The sequence below is a fragment of the Leuresthes tenuis genome, unplaced genomic scaffold (genome assembly GCF_036924035.1).
Source record: "Leuresthes tenuis unplaced genomic scaffold, fLeuTen1.0.hap1 SCAF_7, whole genome shotgun sequence".
NCBI classification, from domain to species: Eukaryota; Metazoa; Chordata; class Actinopteri; order Atheriniformes; family Atherinopsidae; genus Leuresthes; species Leuresthes tenuis.
In genome coordinates, this window is record NW_027325361.1 from 9,813,979 (window position 1) to 9,834,962 (window position 20,984).

The 20,984-nt window shown below is 40.1% G+C and overlaps 2 protein-coding genes and 1 long non-coding RNA gene across 5 annotated transcripts in view; 2 read left to right on the top strand and 1 right to left on the bottom strand.

Annotated features, from left to right (window-relative positions):
- The window catches only part of nek7 (NIMA-related kinase 7), a 148,353-nt gene that overhangs the window by 68,272 nt on the left and 59,097 nt on the right, over positions 1–20,984 (bottom strand). For 2 of the 3 annotated variants that reach the window (XM_072389206.1, XM_072389205.1), the window contains one exon: positions 17,154–20,393. In XM_072389206.1, the coding sequence (XP_072245307.1) occupies positions 20,283–20,393 (111 nt within the window). In that variant the 3' untranslated portion in view covers positions 17,154–20,282. Of the gene's footprint in view, positions 1–17,153; positions 20,394–20,984 lie in introns of those variants that run through there. The other variant, XR_011916925.1, reaches the window with a different exon arrangement.
- Positions 8,516–12,747, top strand: LOC140311411 (uncharacterized). The gene is made up of 8 exons (XM_072388783.1): positions 8,516–8,710; positions 10,461–10,635; positions 11,160–11,297; positions 11,444–11,563; positions 11,679–11,723; positions 11,924–12,199; positions 12,294–12,527; positions 12,611–12,747. Exons 1-8 carry the CDS (start codon positions 8,516–8,518, stop codon positions 12,745–12,747), a joined length of 1,320 nt encoding a protein of 439 aa, XP_072244884.1.
- LOC140311274 (uncharacterized) lies at positions 14,589–15,071 on the top strand. Its single transcript, XR_011916893.1, has 3 exons — positions 14,589–14,671; positions 14,774–14,834; positions 14,975–15,071. It is a non-coding gene; the product is annotated as an uncharacterized lncRNA (long non-coding RNA).

A 20,984-nucleotide genomic window follows, 5' to 3' on the forward strand; every position in this document is an offset into this window, starting at 1 on the left:
AGTAGAGCAGCAGAGAAGAGATGAGGATGAGACAGAAAGAGATGGAAGAAGACAAGACAGAAGCAGACGTATGAGGAGAAGAAACACAGAGGGAGGGATGACAGGAACATGGACAAAAAAAACAGATGAGGAAGCAAAAAAGAAGATAGAGGAGGACTAATGGAGGACAGGGTAGGGCAGAATGACATCCAAAAATTATAAAAGGGTAGTATTGAGTACAGTGACAGTAAATTCTTAGGACACGAAAGAGAACAAATGGACAAGGACCTGACAAAAGAAGCAAAAGATGGACAGAAGGAAAAGAGGAGAGCCATTTCTAAGGACTTTCCATAAATCAAATTATCTTTTGGTCTATGAAATGCCAAATCTTGAAAAATGTCCATTGCAATGTCTTCAATAACAAGAGGGTAAAGTAAAAGGAGAGAAATAAAAAATGGAAAAGGATGGGTCCAAAAGGCACTCTGAAAAGACAAAAATAGCCACGATTTTACCAATGGGGCATAAAATGAGCAAGACAGTTCGTGCCAGGGTCAATAGTGAATCCATTGTCACTGCCAAGGCTTAAGAGGGACTTAATCAGGGCTCCCTTGGGGCTTATCATTGGGGCTTTTGGCCCAGAAAATACCCTTGAGCCAAACAGGGCTCTCTGGTATAACGTGATGGCAAAGTCAGAGCTTACCTGTGGGCAGAGGCTGGGAGACCAGTTATTCAAAAACAAGGAAGTTGAGCAACTCACTACTTTTTTTCTTTCACCACAGTTCCCTCTGTTGTGCACTGCACTGCTATTCGTGGGATCATGTACACAAACAGGTTGGCAGTGTCTGCAGTAATCAGCAGAGAGACCGTCTGGGATGTGGATCTGACGCCAGAATTAGGTTCAGTCAGTGAGGTTTCTACATTAATCTATTTCACTAATTGAATGTGAATTTCGTATTTTAATCAAAGCTTCATAAAAGAAGGTCCTCATTTCCTGTTACGTGTACATTGTATACAGCTTTTTATAGTTTGGGGCTACAGGATTCTTACCTACAAGCATGTGCTGGCTTAAAGATAGTTCGAGACCACTGTGGCTTGATAGTATAATATTTGGCCTCGGAGTACAGGAGGACAAGAGGGATACAAAACAGGAAAAGCCAGAAGATTAACAGAAGAGAACAGGAAGATATGACATATGCAAGAAAATTCCAAAAAGCCTGATGTAAAATACGAAAATGGGTATATTACTTAAGTATGGGAGACAAAACACTGGAAAATATGACAAGAATTAGAAGACAAAATGACAACTGAGTCGTCGGGAAGTTGATAAAGCAGAAGAGTTTATAAAAGAAGAAAATAATACAAACCTCAGAAAACAGGACAGGAGAGGTCAAACAGGATGAAAAGGACACGATATAAAAGAACAGATCGAGACAGAGGAAGACAAACCTGAAGAATACGAGACAGGAAAGAAAATGTTAAACCAATAGATTAAAGAACAAAATCAGTACCGAGAAACCACTGGGGGACAGGGCAGCAACATGAGGAGGAAGACATGGAGGAGGACAAGACAAAAATTGTTTTGAAATAACCGAAAGGAACATGAGAAAAAAAGGGGACAGAGGAGGACAAACTGGGGGCACAAGGACTGGATGGAGAGATATCATGAAACAGATCTCATGATCAACTAAGACAAAATACAAGAGACAAAAAGGAGCACAAATGAAGAAAGCAACGATGAGGATGAAATCATTCACTGACTACAAGAAACACACATTAAAAACAACAAACACACCACAAGACAGTGTAAGGCAGCTGAAGTCAGTGACCATCAACTTGTGTGATGACCTGCCAACTGACAGCAAGACCTGACTGAACATCGTCTCTGTGATTTCTATAAAAAAGTGCTTTTGTTTTGTGTTTTTTGTCTGCGCTCATGTATGTGTACAAAAAGATTTTTGGTTACCCCCCACACACACACTGACACACAGACACACCGCTCACCTGCAGGTGGTGGGTGGGAGTGGGAGGATGGGGTGTGTGTTTAGCTGTGGGCCCTGCAGACAGGGCGATCAAAGGCTCCTCAGTCTTTGTCTGCTAACGTTGAATAGACAATAGTAAAGAGGGCTTGCTTTGATTTCAGCTCACTTTTATTGATCACAGAAGAGCAGGGATTGAAATATGAGAGACAGCCCTGAACTGGATTCCTCTCTAGCTATTGATTATATCCAGAACAGACAGCATTTCACAATGATCCAAGTTTTTATTTTATCCTCTCTCTTTTTTTTGTTTTTTGAACCATGAAAATGTGTGTCTGGCTCCCTGCCTGTCTTTCAGGTGCAGCTCATAGTGCTCTGACTACCATTACTTTATCAGGCGGTGCCTTGTCTAAAGTCTCATTTTCTAACTGCTTCTTATTTCAGAAATTGGCATCCCAAACTTGTTTAAGATATGCTCACAGATACCACCCCCCGACCCCCACAGTGTACCTTTCCATAAGTCCCACTCTCCCTCCTTGGAAACCTTTAAACCTCACTTTTAGGAGGACATTTTGTTTCCATAACTTAAGAGGCGGAACAGTCAGTGTGTCTTGGATGCATGGGACTGGGTTTAGGGAGTGGAGGGGTTGGCTGCAGCACAGGGAGGACCGTGGGAACACGGAAACACAAAATAGCAACAACACACAGTCATATGGCGCTCTTCTCCCTTGCGTGTATGGCCTCAACTCATCTCACAGCAGCTGTGTTTTAATCACTCCCGATTTGCAAACTGCATGGCCTGAAACAAGCAGTCCCAGGATTTAATGTTCTGAGGTGAGATACAGAACTGCCAGCGAGCTCAACTGTGCAACGGTTTCAGTTCAGCTTGGCCAGTAATTGAAAATGGAATCAATTCTGGTACAGCAGCAATGAGAGGAGAGAGAAACTGCAGCATTACATAATGTTGCATGATTGTATAGTTGAACAGCAGTTCAAATATGACTCATCGGTTTACAGTAAGCACCTCAAAGTAGCGTCTTCTGCTCAGAAACTGATTCTTCAGCAGCACATAAACATTTCTCTTGGTATCTTCTTCTTTTTTTATCTCATAGCAGAGGTAGAGATTGTGTGTGTGCGCAGCCGACAAAGTCCCTTCATCTTTAAGAGTGACTCTTTAGGGCCTGTTTAAGTTGAGCTGACAGATGTGGTTATTTGGGGACAGCTCATTGGCAAGTTTATGGCCAGAGTGCTTATTTTACTGGGGCCGAGCACATGTGCTGGTGACAGTGAGAGAAATCCTTTTGGAAGTCTGGCATACGGTAGGAAACTTAAGAGGACATAAAACCCATCTGATGTTGTTTATCACAAAAAAAATACAGAGATTGTTCAGGATAATAAGATGATAAAGTTTGACAGTAAAAGTAAAATCTGGTTTTGATATTTTTAATTTGTACTTAATTGTTTGAATGATCATTTTTGCACTGAATTTACTTCTCGGCCAGCGTGGAAGTGATACACAAATACATTTCAAGTTGTAAATGTGTTTTTTGTGTTATTTATTGGGAGCTAATGAACTGATATTAATCACTCTGCGGGTAAAACATTCGATAAGCACTAAACAAAAATCTTTCTATACGTGCTGATCTACATGAATTGTAAGTTGGGTGTTTTTTTTTTCTGGCACCCAACAAGACAAAGTATTGTAATACAGTTTCATTTGTGTCCACACTACTCATATTTTGCAGAGCGGGTGGGACTCGTCACCTGGGAAGATGCTGCGAGACGTCTGCTTTAAGGCCAGTCATAAGTTTCCCATTTTAAATCTCTAAACTTGAATGACAAGTGAATGAAAATAAAGGATTTTACATAGTAATTTTAGTTACTAACACTAAAGAGAGGATGCTTTTCAGTAGTGGCATGAACACTTTTTTATTGATCAATTAACCTCTTACAATATGCACCTCCACATGCTTTTTCCAGCATCTTGAAGCACTTACCATTGCTGTTCTGTGAATTCAGTCTGTCTCAGTGTCTTCTATCCCCGACTGAGTCCATGATGTTGAAATCAGGACACTGTGGTGATCAAACCATCTGTTACTGGATGGTTCAGATGAAGACGATTTGAAGATGATTCTGGTTGGGTGGTTTTTGTGCTGCACAGTGAGTCTGGGACCAGTCAGATGCCTCCATGAGTAGAGTGTGATGAATCTAAATCTCATTACCTGATGTGCTTAAAGCTGTTGAACAACACTGTCTGCAGATTTTCCTACTGTTTGAAAGACTGTTTGAAACAAGGATCATGCAGGGACGATCACATTCCTCCTTTTACACACTAAAAATACACACTAAAAAGTTTGTGTGCACAAACTCACACAGCATCTCTCTCTGTTTACAGGCTGTGGTCTGGTTGTCACAGATGGGACAGAAGTAGTCACTAAGCCTCACACAGGAAGTTAAAAAAAGCCCTGTGCGTGTGTGTGTGCATTGAGGAGGACTCTCCACATCTGACACACCCCTGGCCACCTGTAAAGAGTCTCTGTGAGGATCAGGTTTCTTTTGAACATGTTTAAGACGACATTTGTTCCCAATAGTTTACAGTTTGTGAAAGCGCCTGCTCCGGAAGGCTGGGCTGCTGCTTCAGAGGGTAAGTTTTGCGGGGCAGCATTTTATAAACCTCCTGTAGGCCTGCTGGATGGACGGGGGAGAAGTGGTGCATGCTTTTTAAGGGCCCCTGATGGGTTTAGAGAGCCACTTGGCTTTTTATTTTGGCTCAGCTCACTGCGGGCTGCTTGTTCTTTACTGTGCTTCCCCTGTGATGCCCTGATGGTTACAGATTAAGGACATGCAGAGCAAGAGCTACAAAAAAAAAAATTTTTTGTGTGCACACATCCTTATTTTGTGGGGTTTGTTGTGAAAAGCATCTCTCTTCACACATGTTGGTGTCAGCCACAGTGCTGATGAGTGACGCCAGTTGCGGTCTGCTGGGTGTAGCTTCCAACTGATAAATGACTGCAGGGACTGTCTTTCTTTACCTGAACCTCTTCACATTCTCCCTGGAGAGCAGGTGCTGACAAATATTCTAACCTGAAAACCGGGGGGGCCTACAAGACAACTGTTTCATTCTAAATATGAGTTTAACCTGTTTAAAGTTACTGAAGTTCAAACAATAGCAGCCTTCAAATGATGAACAGGATTGTGCTGCTGTTCCCGCCTGTGCTTGGAGATTGTCCCTGGTGATTCTCATCTCCCAGCAAACTAATATGTTTGAAGCCGAGGCTGCCATTGCCAAGCATGCGCCACAAGCTATTTCAAATGTGCAAAAAATATTGATATTCCAGGCTTCTGCAAACAAAATAAACAAACGGAGGAAAGGAGAAAAAAAATCAAGGCGATGTCCCCTGGAACGGCCCCATTTTTCTCCCTCAGAACACTCACAGATTGCCTGGGACAAATGATTTACCACTAGATTATTTATTTTCTATCTTTAAATGCTCGCTAATACACAATAGATTAATTGGTTTTAAAGTCACTAAGAATTATAGAATCTCTCAGCTCATACATGTAAGTAAAAATGCATTAAATGTCCTTATTTTTTTTTTTTTTTTAAATACTCTCCTTCTATGCAAATTCATAAACAGACAAGTTACAAATTAAATGGAAACCCATCAGAAAAGCTTTAGTGCATCTTGAAATTAACAGCACATCTCTTTGTAAATCCACTGGAGGGTTGGTGCACCTGTCTTCCAAAAGGTGCTAGGTTGCAGTCTGGTGACTGTGAATGCCATAGTGTAAGATTCACATAATTTTCATCCTCATACAACCATCTGTGCTGTATGGATGGAGACATTATCATCCTGGTTGATACAACTCCCATCAGGGTGGAAGAATAGCTTTGTGTTGATTTGGAGCAGCTCGTCCCTTAAAGGGTACCCAAACCACGGCCACTGGGCCCTTTCGTTGGAACAGTCGTGCGTTCAAACCAGTACCGGTTCCTTGTTTAGTCCATAACATGTAGTGCATCATCAGTCACACAGACTACACATACTTTGTTCCACATATCTGTGTTTTTTGTACAACTGAACTCAGAACTGTGTGAGACTCACTGTCACCTACATCTGACCCCACTTACTGATGTCTTTCTAGTAGATCTAAATGTGGATATCACCACAGTTGCTGGTTTCAGTAAAACTCCAACCCTAAAACCCCCTTTCCCCTGTTCCTCTAGCCTCCTCCACAAAATCAGAATCAACTGGTACTTCTCAACACCTTTAGAAATCATCATTTATACCATGCAGTGCATCTGAGTGGAAGCATCTGCGCTCATTGTGTTTTCCCTTTTGTCACCTGCCTGGATTTGTTACCGTGATTCACGGGTAGTGCAGTGAGGAGTTTTCACCACAAGATGGACTTATGGATGCATGGATATGCAATGTATGGGAGATGACAGCGAAAATGCTCTTACTGTTATTTACTCTTCTATAGATGCAAATGATATCAACAATGATAATAAATGAATAAATAAACTTTTTATCATTACATCCAAAATGGAGAGCCAGTTTCTAGCATTACTTTGAAACAAAGGAGTCTGTGAGGGTGGGGCCATAGAAGCTGGGAAAGGCCAAACAACTTGTGTATTAATTCCAGATATTTACTTTTGTTTGTTTTCACTGTGTTCAAGGCTCCATGGGAGCAATTTTTGCTGTGATGAATCTCAACAGCAGTCTCTGTGGAGTTCATTACAAGGAGAAAGCCAGTGCCCACCCCCACTGCTTACTGGCCAAGGGGGATTTTGAGGACCCAGAGGGATGAGTTAGTTTTGGGGGGGGGGGGGGGGGGGGGTGATATACAGAATTGAGTGAGGGTGTGGAGGGAGGGGGGGGTACCCATGAGACATAGGGTAAGGAGTCCATAAACACTCAGCTAATGACCTCAAATACACTAACAACACTGCAGTAATTAAGAGAACAGAGCAAATGAAGAAAATTACCTCTGAAGCAAGAAGCACAAACATTTTCTTCACTGTGGCATAAAGAGAAAAAAAGAGACTTTAGTGCACTAATACAAGCTACTTGTGTCTTTTCAGGAACAGCCAAGTACTGGTACAGGTACCATGTGCATACAGGGTTATTGAAAAAGATCCATGTCTGAAATTCAAACTCAAAGCAAATTCAAACCAATAAGATACAGAGCCTTCATTGTGTCTTTGCCATTTGAGAATAAACATACAGAGGCAGTGCTAAATATGGTAGAAGCAGCAAAGGAAATAAATGTGATATCTGATGCTGACAAGCCATTGGTTTCACAAGTGTTCAATTGATTTATAAAAAGAATACTTCCTGTTACGTGGGGTTAAACTGTTACACTTCTTGACTATACCAGGAAATATTCATCAGTACGCAAGCTCTTGATTTAATTTCCTTAAACACACATAATCACCTCAACTCCTGGATATGGCGGGTCTCTGCTGTAGTCTCTCGCTACTATTATTCTTCCCTGGAATTATTGCTTTGAGGACTAGTAAGTAAATTTGATATTTAATTTGTTCTAAAAATCAGATCTGATGCAGACTGAAGCAGAGCTATACTCACAACTATTAACTCATCTTATAGAGAGCAGGGATGACATGCAGAAAAGGGTCGCTTTGAAATCGAACCCCTGCTGATGTAGTTATTCTACAAATGTAAGAAAATAGATAATTGCTTAAATTCACTCCTTTTTTTCTGTAGATGTGCTTAACTTTTTCCTTTGACAACTACAGAAGTCGCGACCATTATGATCGTACAATGTAACACGAAAACATTTAGAATTTATTTTTACATTTTCTTTTTTGATCTGCATTTCTCTTTTTGTTATTTCAGGTTTTAAATGGTCATTTAATTACAATTTTCTTACAATCAACCATAGATTAGATTATACTGTAATCTAATCTATGATTAGGGGTGGGCAAACTATGGCCCGTGGGTCACATCAGGCTCTTTAGTCCTTTGAATCCGGCCTGCCGAAGATTGGTACAGGATTGTCCAAATCAAATCATATCATAATTATGACTGCATTCATTTGACCTTGCCTGGCGTTTTACCAGGTGGCGCATTAGGCGCAGTGATACGTTGATTTGATTTTGCGGAGCCCAGGCTACTCTCTGTTATTATCACTCTGCTACTGCTCTGAACCCATTTGCAACAATAAGTGGGCAAAAGAAAAGAAAAGTCGACAGTGGGTGCCGAGTGTTTAATAAGGAATAGACAACTAAATACTCTTTCACTAAAGTCCGGTCAAAGGCTGTTTGTCTTATTTGCCACGGAACTGTTGCGGTTTTAAAGGAATACAACATCAGCCATCACTTTTCCACCATGCCAATTACGCTAAAAACCAATCAATGCAAGAACGGACAGCTATCACTCAGAGGTTGGCAGCTAGTTTGCAGGCTCAGCAAAACGCCTTTATCCAACAAACTGCCATCCAAGAATGACGCACGAAGGCAGGCTTGCTGGTCTTTGCTCATTTTAAAGACCAGCGAGGGGAGTTTCTCAAAGAGTGCATGGTAGAGCAGGTATTTGACCATGGAATCCCTAAAGGGGACAACGCGGGGAGAGGACTTGTATGACATCGTCTCAGGGGTCACCAAGAGGCACAAGCTGCCTTGGAGTACGCTCGCCAATGTTACCACAGATGGATCGCCAAATCTGCCTGGAAAAAACATTGGGCTGCTCAAAAGAATGCAGGACAGTGTGGAGATGTTTTTATTGCAGCCCAGCGTACCACTCGGATAGCAAGGAAACATGAATTAAAGTTTAATTTTGGTTAACTCCGTCAGTACCGGTCGTCAATCAATTTCCACCGGTTGAGTCAACATTCATTTTGCGATTGAAATGCCAGCGACGCCTTCGATTGAAAATGAAACGTTTATTCAGTGTTGATTTCTCCATGTTGGATGCTGAACCTGTTCTATATTTCTGCCGGAGCACAACGCAGCAACACGGCACAGAGCAGATCGTGCGGGACAGGAAGTCGAGCGCAGAAACTAAATAAAACACCCGGTTAATTTTCAAAACAATAAAAATAATAAATATTTTTCTGTGGTAACTTGCCCTTACTTCATGAGTCACCATAATGGTCCTTCAAAAAGCCTCAGAATGCCCCATTTTTACCTCAAATTTCAAAAGCTCTGCACCGTTCTCAAGGTTTATGAAGATTTCTGACACATCTGAAAACATGATGTTGAAATGGCGTATTGTTTTCATTTTTATCAGTTTAGTATTTGACTGTGTTTATAGATTCAAGAGTTTTATTTGTCACATACAGTACATAATCATACATAGTACAATGTGCAGTGAAATTTTCTTTTTACCTGCTACCAAGAATTAAGGATAAGAATTTAAATATAAATATGTCGAATAAAAAAACCTTGGCACAATAAGTCCACACAAAATAAGAAAATAAGAAAAACGCTTCAGTAAAAAAGTGTTGAATGTAGGGTATTAAAATATAAGTGTAAAAATGTACAATATTAACAATATTATTGACGTTACCATTAAGGTGCAGGTGAGTGAGATAGTCTAGTTTTTTATATTCTTCACTAAAGGGAAAACAGGATGGGGAGGAAAAGGCTGAGCCAAACCAAGCTCATCTTTGGGCCAAGCAGCAAGAAGAGGAGCAGTGATAGAGAGAGAGCAAGCACTATAAAAGGAAGAGACTATGCCAGACCTGTATACGTTTTAAAAGTCAGATGTTTAATGCATGATAATTGAAGTATTGTGTAAGATTATAATAGGAATGTGTTCAAAAGCTGGTTTTCTTTAACAAGAGTGAACAGATTAGGTACTATCATCAACATGATAGTGTAATAGGGCTTGGGTAGCTATTTTAAATACTGAAGGAAATATGAAGTATGTCTATATATTATCCCTCTGTCCCAGGACAATTCATTCCTTTTTATTCCTAATCCATGACTTGATGAAATTCATTCTCCAGTCATTATGATGTTGTTTTTGTTCTTTTAAGACTCTGAAAATGGCCAGATTTAAATAACGGAATTTAAAAAAATTCCAGGGGAGCATGCCCCTGAACCCGACTAAAAGTTCTGACTTATGACCTCAGTATTTTTTGGCCCCTGTGTACGGCCCTGAGTGACACAGATTGTCTTTGTGATTGAGCTTTTGCTGTGGACATACTGACACACATGAATGAGCTGAATATGAAGCTACAAGGGAAAGACCAACGTGAGTCTTCAAAACCAAGCGAGCTCTTTTCTCAAAGCAAATATCAAACAAGTCTTTTGCTCATTTCCCCACACTGGCTACACCGAAAGAGGCCCCTAGACATGTGAAAAAATATAGGAAGTCACTGGACGGCCTGCATGGAGAATTCAGCCGTGGGTTCTCTGATTTAGGAAAAATTGACAAGTGACTTCAGCTGGTGTCTTGTCCCTTCACACAAGACCCCAAAAAGGTGCCACAGGAGTTGCAGTTGGAACTGATTGATCTCCAATGTGACACTGTCTTAAAGGAAAAGTTCAACTCTCTTAAACTGGATGAGTTCTATGCTTCATTGAGCTCGGCCAAATTTCCAAACATCCAGAAGATGTCACAGAGGACGCTGGTGTTGTTTGGGTCTACATATGTGTGTGAACAGACTTTTAGTGCGATGAACACCAACAAAGCACCCCACAGATCCCAGCTCAGTGATGAACACCTCAGATCTGTTCTGAGAATTGCCACAACAAAACTAATAGCAGACTTTGATGCACTGGCAAAGTTTTTGCCAGTTTTTGTTTATGCACATTTACACATAAAGTGGTTTTCTATGTCAGTGGAATGCTTAAAGCTGCTCCATCCCTGTTATTATTCACTGTTTAATCCTTATTTATTGGACTAATATGCAATTTATTCCACTCAGTAATAACATCCAGTGAGTGTGCTCAAATACCAGCAATTCTCTGAACAACACAGTATTATTCTGTCTTCTTCTGAATGTTAATCAGCAATGTTCTAAATTTCTATTTCACCTGAACATAAATAAACAGATGCAACAACACGATTTAGTTTGAACATTAAATAAAGCCAGATGTTGCATCTCTGACCATGTTAGATGGGTCTTCTGCTGGACTGATCATTATGACCAGAACTAGCATAGTGATGTTGTGTTGATTTTTTTTTTCAGCCACCTTACTTCCACACACTGCCACAAAATCCTTTTTATCTTCAGCATCCGTCCCCACCTCACCTGCACGCACCACAGCAGTCCACACTGCCTCAAACCCAGCTGCCCCCACTCTTCCACCCAACTCACCAATTCCCAGCCCAAACTCCTCATTTAACACAGTCCTTTCAGCCAACATCTCTGGTAATGTATTCAGATTCAGTCTAAAGTTTAGAAGGTATTAGTTTACATTTACGATGATAAAATCCTGAGCATCATATCAGTTAAGATAGCTGACAGTAGAGTATTTCAGCCTGAAGGTGACCTCCAGCATGCTCTCCAACCTGCAGACACTCCTCCTGCAGACACAAATGAGACCTCACTGGCACCCACCCCACCCAGCAACCAATCAAACCTGACCTCACTTCCAGTCACCCACCTCAACACCTCTCCACCAGCTACCACCGAAGGTACAATCCCATAAAATAACAGAGAAAATTCCTCTGTTATTTTATGGGATTGTGATAAGATTGCGTTCTTAATATGAGTATAGACAATGAACACAGGCTTTTCAATGTCCTCCAGCAAACACAACAGCTCCTGAACCGACCGCTAAACCGACCCCAGAATGTGAGTATCAGTTTGTGCAGTATCATCAAAAGATGATTTTTTCATCCTGTGTTTCTCTCTTTAAATGAAAGCATATTTGTAGCGGGTGAACAGAAGTGTTTTATTCATCTTCAGCATCAACATGAACAAACTGAGATTAAAATGTCATCAGGAGATTTATTTGAACAGAAATCTATAAATTCTCTTGATTTTCTCTGCAGGCTCCTACAGTGTTACACCTATCCAGGGTGGTTTCCACATCAACATGACGTCTCAAAATGTTCCCACTGGTTCCCAGTACAGCATATCCATTAAAGAAGAAGGCCAACCAGCTACTGTAAAGTGGTTCAGTATCTATCAAACGTCCAACCAGTCAGAACAAATCAAACATCTGAAGCCCTGTACTGAATATGAGCACAGAGCTGAACTTGTTGACAGTGATGGGAAAACAACACTTTGTAACAACTCTGACATTAAAACTGGAACAACTCATATGAGTGAGTACAAATACTTCAGATTCCTGTGTATCTTGCTTTCTTCTAACTGATCAAATGAAACTGTTTGTAAAACAGAAACATTTCTGTATTTCAGCTAAAGATCACATTATTGTTACCAACGGCCAGCCTGGATCTGTTTGTTACCAAAGCCACTGGGACATCAGCTCCTCATTATCAAAACCAACTAATGTTCCAGATGTGCAGTTCGACAAAGGAACAATCTGTTTCAATCTTACAGACGAGTACTTTTGTTCAGATTTTACTGTAAACTTCACTCCAGAAAACTGTGTGAATTCCTCCTTTAACATCACAAAATACATCCCTGTTGGTACGTACAAAAAGATCAAACTTTATTTTCATGTTAATTAGAACTGATTTCATCAGGTTTTAAGTTTGTTCTGTTTTTTTCAGATTTTATTGATTTTAGTGGCGTAGATCAGCAGGGACCCACTGGACTTCCTGCAGAGATAAAACCAAAGTTACCTTCAAACTGTAACAAACTCACTGTTGATTACACCTGTTCAGGTAAGATGACAGACAACAAGTAAAGAGTTTCACCATCAGTAATATTATGAGAAGGTTTACATGGTTAAAGGTGGAAACTTAACAAATCATGTGGTCATAAACTGTAAATGATCTGACTCATAGTTTGATGTAAAAATGGATTTTTTATGGATTCTATGAATCTGTTTAGATTTTTTTTTCTGACTGAATTTTTTTGTTTAAACTCCAAAGATAACGGCTTTTATTAACTGAAATATAAATACCAGTTAGAGAAGAAATGATGTCATCTTTGTGTCTCCTCAGAAAAGGGACGAGACAACATAAAAATAACTGAGCTGGAGCCCTTCACAGAGTACAGCTGTACTGGTCTGATCAAGAACAATAGCGTCTTCATTAATAAAACAACTCCTCCCGTCCTGTTCACGATTGTCTGTGGTATGTTAGTGTTTACTTTACCTCAGTGGAACGAGGTTTTATCCTCACACAGTTTGGAGTGACACGAGTCACATGAAACAGATGAATTGTCACTAACGTCGGCTGTGTTCCAACAGACCTCACAACAACCATCACAAAGAGCCATGCGACCAATACTTCCACTGAGCTGAGACTGGAAACAACCAGTAGCAACTGTCAAGATCTCTCAAAACTTCATAATCTATCTTATGTTTCTAATAACTGCGGGTGTGAAGGTAAGTGAAATGATTTACATTCACCGTATTAGTGTCTTATCTAAAAGTACAACGTAGTTTTAAGAGATTTGGGAGTGAAACCCGTTGGGAATCTTATCTGATCTGTGGAATATTGTGACTTAAATCTTTAGTTTGAGCTGCCACTGCTGTACATTTATAAATACTTTGATGATATTTCATTCCATTAAATGAAAGTAGATTTCAATAAGCACAGATGATATGCTGAGTCACATGTTGGTCTACATTAATCTTCAATTATAATGCAGAAAAACATCAACAGATCAGTGTTTGATCCTGTTTCCCATCAGAAGACATGGTGACATTGTTCACAGACAACAACTGTTACTCCTCACATGATTAACTGATCTGAAACAGCTTCCTCCATAAAGAGTGATGTGAGCAGTTTCTGCAGGTCATGTAGCAGACGGTGCACACTGAAGTTAGAACCATGAGGACCAGACTCAGTTCTCTACAGCAGCAGTGACTCATGAGTGATTTGATGACATGTTCTTAATGTGTAACTCCTCCAACTGAGCTGCAAATTTGTATTTCTGTAACTTTAGCCTGAGAATTAGTCACTTTCTGTCTTTTTATACTGACCTGTTGTTGTTAAATCAGTCATAAAACAGCTGATGAACATGATGTCACACTTAAAGGTACCTCACCAACTCCACCTGGAGGAACATGTTACCGGACTGGACTGACACCATACACTGTTAATACCTGTGAAGTCCATCTCACCTACAACAACATCAGAGTTAACGGCGATAAATCATTTAATTGGAGAACTGAGCCTGGAAGTGAGTGACTTTGAAATGATTTTTGGTGTAAAATGACCGTACACAACCTGACTGAACAATAGCTTTTACACTTACAGTTTCCATTGTGTGATCGCTTAAATGAATCAGATCCTTTTACTCAGAGTTTATATGGAACTGTGTTCAAAGGGCAAATGTATTTACTCCTTCTTTTCTCATTTGTTTGTTTGTATATCAGATGAACACACATGTCAATCAGCAAATACAACTAAACATCTGTATTTGTGCGTCACGATTGCCTCTTTTTTCATTCTCTTACAGCACCAGGAGATATTAGTGAACTGAGAGTGATTCACCTCGAGAATAATGCGATAAGAGTAATTTGCAAAAAACCAAAAAAAGGCTTTTTTGGACCTGAGGAGAAATACTCTGCTCATCTTCTTGGTGGCAGCACACAAACTAAATCAATATGTGAATTTGACTTCAAAGATCTGAGTTACCTTGCAACCTACACAGTGCAGGTTTGTATAATCCTATTTTTTAGTTCAACACAAACATAATTTCATTACTTAGGTTTCAATCGATTCTATAGTTCCTAATGAAGAGAAATTCTGTCTTTACAGGTGGTTGCTGACAACGGACACTTAAAGAGCAAACCTGCAACAAAAGAATTTAGAACCAGCTGTATGTGCTCTTCAAATAGCTACAAAATCTCTCAATAACTTTATCCTGATGTTGAGAACACAACTCGGCTTCTTCTCACTGTTTGTTGAATATAAACACCGCTTCTTTGACTCAGCTCTGCTCTAACTTTCTGTTTACAGACAACAACAAAGCTCTTGCTGGGATTTTGGTTTTAATCATCATCGTCTCAGCTGTGGCAGCGTGCGCCAAGGTCTATGTGAGGAAACACAGAAGGACCACAAAGTAAAGAATACACATCTCGTCTTCATGAGTTTCACAGATCCCTTCACACTGTTTTAAGTGTAACTGCTGATAGTCAGTCTTCACAATTTTCTCCACAGTGACGCGAATGACGACATGACGCTGGAACCCAGTGAGTAGACTTTGCATGTGATCAGCTCTAAATATTATGGTATTTTACTGTCAGGCTGGGATTGCTGCGATCACCATCACTTTTTGTGAGAATGATCCTGTACGTTGGGAAACAGTTTCATTTCTCCCAAACGGTGGCCAATTATAGTACTTTGGTTGTTTAATTCGAGCTGAGCAGACAGCATTTATTAGAAAATATGCTTCAAAGTTTACTGATGACATATTTCCCGCTTGTTGTCGTAGTTTATGTTAACGTTCACCCTCCTCGACGGCGTCATAAAGAAGATCGCTGACGGAGAAAAGCTGATGGAGCTGCAGACCAAAACACCATTTCCTCTCTGTGCTGAGTTACTGTTAGTCAGTAAGAAGAAGATCTTTGTTTTACATTTCAGGATTTTAAAGTTTTAATTACCGCTTTATTGTTCAGTTCAGTTTTATCTATATAGCACCAAATTACAACAAATGTCATCTCAAGGCACTTAAATAATATAGTCCAATTCAAACCAATTGGAGTTCAATTCATTGATTATTACGAGCTAATAACCTTTGTACAATGTTTCCTTGATGTTTTTTTTCTTATTATTATCTTTTCTAATTAATTTGCATCTATGCTGAGTTTGTGTGAATAAACAGAAGTGATATTGAAATCCATCAAAGCAAACCTTTCTATCATGCCCGTTTTACTCCAAAGGTGACTTTGACGAAGAAAATATGCATCGTGATGTGTTAAAAAGACTTGAAAAAAGGATCTGATACCCTGAAACTTATTTGAATTTGTGGTTTGAGACACTTCTGTGGTAGTTTCACTGTTAGCAGCTCGACTGCTCTTTCAGATACGGTCTGCGTTTCTCACAGGAAACACAACAACAAATACACGCTATGTTTACTGCTTCGTGGGAACTTTAATATCCCTCAAATAAACCAGAAGTCAGAGGTGCAGCTTTAACTGATAAACTATCACACATTTTACTAAAAACCTTCAATGGTTCTACACAAATAAAGTTTTGATGCTCCAGAAAACAGGTTAAGATTCAATCTCAAACTTACAAGAAAGGGGAAGCAGTTATAAGAAGACCCCAGAGCACATACAACTGACTGTTCATTTCTATTTTTCTTGAAAAAGTTTTGTTCACAGTCTTAATGTCACAGTGCAGTGAGGTCTTTTGATTTTTAGTTGATCTGGTCTCATCATTTCCGGTTTTATTTTGAAGGATTAACTCTCCTCTCGTTTCAGGTCACTTGCCCTTCCTCATGTGTCACCAGTCTGATTGTCTTCCCTGATCCCGAGTGTTTTCACCTGTTCCCCATTTCCCTCCATGTGTATTTATAGTCTGCGTCTCCCGCTGTCTTGTGCCAGTGTGTTTCGTTACAAACCTTGTGAGCATGCGATCATCCTAGCCTTCCAAAGAAATCCCACAGTCCTGAACCAAGCCACAGCGAGCAGCATTTTTCCCTCCATCAGCGTGGTTTTCATTTGTCTCATAATGTTCCAGATGTGCAGTTTGACAAAGGAACAACCCGTTTCAAATCGTGTCACTATCCATTTTGCTTCTTTACACCATCCCAAATCAATTCAACATGTGTAGAATTCTATTCCACCTTAATCTGAAGAAGCTTCGCACTGTGCACCAACTGTTCGGGTATATAGCTTCGTGTGCACACAAATAACGGACATGACCTGGTTCTGGTGTTCTGGTGCTGCTTCTTCCTGTTGAAACAGAGAATGCCGTTTATTCTGAGAATGCACAAAATGGAGGTCACATGACCAGACTTACAATAATGCTGTTGAAATGTGCCTGAGTGGAACATCCCAACTGTAAACCATCCGTCTACCTTGGTGTCTAACACGAATGTTGCATGTTTAAGTGTTGTTAAACATGTTCAAAGATGTGAAACCTACTTAACAACATATTACGGTCTTTAAAAAACTTACTTGAATGTCCAGAAGAATTTTGAAAGCTTTATTACATTTTGTTTGCGTACAAGCTGGATGTGATATGAGCATTTCATTTGACAAGAAATGCTAAAGAAGCAACTAAAGAAACCAAGACAATAAATATTAATTGCTAATATTTTTTTTTTTTAACTTTCTAGACTCTTCAATACAAACATCAGCGGGCATGCAAAGAAGCTGAAGGCTGGGACACAGTAAAGCATACATTACAAACAGACAAAAACATCAAGAAATAGCCATATTCCTTAAAGTGACTTAGCTCTGTGTGTAATAAACATCCCCTCTAAGGATAAAAAAAAAAAACCACAACTTCAACTCCATTTTCTCACGTAAACAGAAAACAACCATTTCTGCACAGATACAGACAGTTTTCTTAAAAAGATGCTGCTTTGGTTTTGTAGGCCATCAATGTAAAATGCACTTTTAAGCCAATATAAATGCAAAAGGTGCTTCAATTAAATATGCTTAAAAAATAAAACTATTAGTGGCTGCCTCCAGGAGCCATTGGAGTCTACTACGAGTATTTTTCTCTTTACTGTACCAATTTGGAAGTCCTATACAGCATCAAAACTAAAAAAAAAAAACCTAAAAAGTGCTTTAAAGCAACAGCTCCCAGATGAAACGACAGAATACTGAAATGTGTTGGGTGTTAGACGGACAATCTTGTTTAGAGAGCATTAACAGAACATCATCAGGGCTGCGGTTGGAGATGATATAAGAAAAGAAGTACTAACTTGAAGTTTATCCACTTATCAAAAAAAAATGACAAACATTGCATTTGCTGTAAATATCAACACATTGTGAAAAATATTCTGTTAACCAGAACAAAATAATTTACATTTATTTTCTTGCACTTTTGCAAACAATGATGACAGTTTTGGATGTTAAAAAAAGGAAGAAAAAAAAACTAAACAACAGGCTTACAGGTTCAATAAAAGGTTAGCAGGCTGTTAGATAGTTCATGAGACAGAAATCCATCAATTTTTATTTCTTATACCTTCAATATGGCATCATAGTAATTATATGAACCAGTAATAGTCAGTGCTGCTGGTGTAAACCTGTTTAAGGTGAAAAAAACAGAACTGTCCCATTAGTGCCTGATTAAGTCAATGCTCTTTTAATAAAATGTGCTTTTACAAAAGGTAAACTGCTCTCTGAGAGTGACTTTTCTCTTACCATCAGAGGACTTCAGCTAAGCCCGGTACACACTGTGCAATTCTCAGCCGACCCCAGTGAAAGATGACCAACACGAGAGAAATTTGGGGCAATCTTTATGGCTAGTAAAGGTCGTCTTATGTCGTACAGTAACGGATGTTCAAAGGCCACCGTTACGACGGCCTTGCGACCAAAGAGAACCACTGACGAGCGTTCGCTGCTACGACCTACGTCTGCAAATCAACGAGGAGCGGCGCTGCTGTGTGGAAGCTAAAACAAAGCTGAAGATTGTGGGTGGAGAACAAACGAGCAAAACTTCAAGGAATTCCAACTAGGATTGAAATTTGGTTGAGTTGTGGTGGAAGTCTCGTCTCATGATTGGTCCTCCAGCTCAGACCGTGACCACACCAAAAAATACTTTTTTAGTCCTTCAGCTCATAAAAATGTACGTCACTGTGAAGCTTAGGAAACATGCTGCTCCTTACGGTCGCAGCCCACAACCATTCAGCAGACATCAGACATGATGTCACAGCTGAGATCATCAAACGCTTAGCGCACAGTGGGGCTTAATGTGAACTTATACCGCAGCTGAAATCGCAGTGTGTAGCTGCCTTGAGGCACACGGCGGTGTTCTCCGAGCACGGATGGCTACACAAGGAAAAGGATACACATACACTAACAGCACTGTCTCAAGTTAGACTTCCCTTCTGGTGGGTCAAATGCATCCACTGGACACTGATGAAAAAGATTCTTTGCTTTTTAAATGTCTTGTGATTTCCTAACACCTATAATAGAGGTAAAATTTTAGCTGTTGATAGAAAGCTGCTTTTGTTACAGCCTCCGTGTCAACAAGGCTGTCTAAAAGGAGACATTCTGAAGTTTTCAGACCACACAAAGGACATTCAAAGTGTTGTGAGGACATCTGTCCATGTTCTCCAACGAGCTAGCTCTAATCTACCCTTTAAGTGATCCTTTCTTTTTTCTAATACATTCATTAGACATGCTCGCCCTGCCAGCCGTCCAGTACCAGGGTAAATAGTGCAACAAAACAACACCACAACCATCAATTACTCTCTATTGTGTCTCAGATGTGCCGTCACTGAGCTAATGAACCTCTCTACAATCAAACTTTAGCAAAGTTTTCATAGATTTCTTTGTGCCTTTTGCTAACAATATGACACACTAAGGCCAACAGGGCCAACTTTGATAATGTTTCTATTGATATTGAATCGATGGGCACTGAACATTACACTAAGGGAAACTGAATCTTTTTCCAGTTTATCTGGTTTAAATAGCACCTGCTACTGGACGCTGCTGTGTTTTAAAGCCACAACAATAAAGAGAGCTAGAAGCCATACATTTTTAGTGTGACATTATTCAAGTATAGGGAAGAGAGCAGAAAGATTTGGGCGATAGGCTGCTGGACTCTGGATATTCGGCTATAATTCATGGTGAACATTAGAATAACAAAGAGTAGAGGCAGAGATGTGTGTCCCTATTCTGAGGGCTTTACTTCACTTTTTTTGGTACGATACTGCCGACTGCCCAAAAAACTGTTTGGTGCTTTAAAAATCTTTTTTTTTTTTTTTTAAAGTTGGTAACGGGTGTAAAAAGAGTCTAAATCTATCAACAAAGTAACTAACTGAGGCAGTGTGAGGTGAGTGTGACGTTCACAGCTCTGAGACGGATGTCTAAGAGAACTTTAAAGAAACAAACATCTAAATCCCAAAATTGAAAACTACAAAACAATGAAAATCTGGATCATCGAATATTCGGGTTCAGTCGTTTTATGGACTGCACCATGACAATAACAACCTGTTTCATGTACCAATTTTAAACCAAGAAGCTAAACTTTGGAGTAGGTTTTGTACAAAAGCTGAAAGATAACAGTGTTACAAGTCCAGAATAAAAAGCAAGAGGGGATGTTGGGAGGAGTTCTGCAAGGCTTGGTGTGTGCAACGCTGGGCTTAACTGCCTTGTGTCCTGTTCTGCATGTGTTTGGCAATGTCGTAGACGTAGGTGATGTCCGGCCTCTTCTCCGGATCAGGGTTGATGCACATATCTACCAGGTTCCTCAGCTGATGGAAGGGACGTGTGAAGTGTTGAGAGGTAAAGAGAGAAAAAATACAGTTAATGGCACTGAACTTACACCAAGCTGTGGGTTTTAAAGGAGCAGCTCCTGAGAAATGAATAAAAACACTGTGGGTGACCTTGCTCTGATAGCAGCAATAGCAGGCAGCAGGCATGAAGGATGGGTTAGTGCTGTAATCGCTTTGTGGTCTGTTGAATCCACTTTTACCTGAGCCCACACATGCACGGCCACTCCAAAGCACACACTCTGCACCCAGTCCACTGCCACCCAGAGACGGCACTTACACTCGAAGAGGAGCGCTTCGGCTGGTTTGAGCAGACAGACAGGTTCACGGGTGGAACAGCCACTGCTATCATTAAAAAAAAAAACGATAATAAAAGATGGAAAGGAAAGGAAAAAAAACTTCTACACGAGGTCGCTATGGTAACTGTCTGTCGACTTCCTGGCCGCTGTTGCGTGGCACCGACTTCTCATCAGCCGCTGTGTATAAACGTGTGTGTGTGTGTGTGAGAGAGAGAGAGAGAGAGAGAGAGAGAGAGAGAGAGAGAGAGAGAAGATGCAAATTCAGACTGTCTGA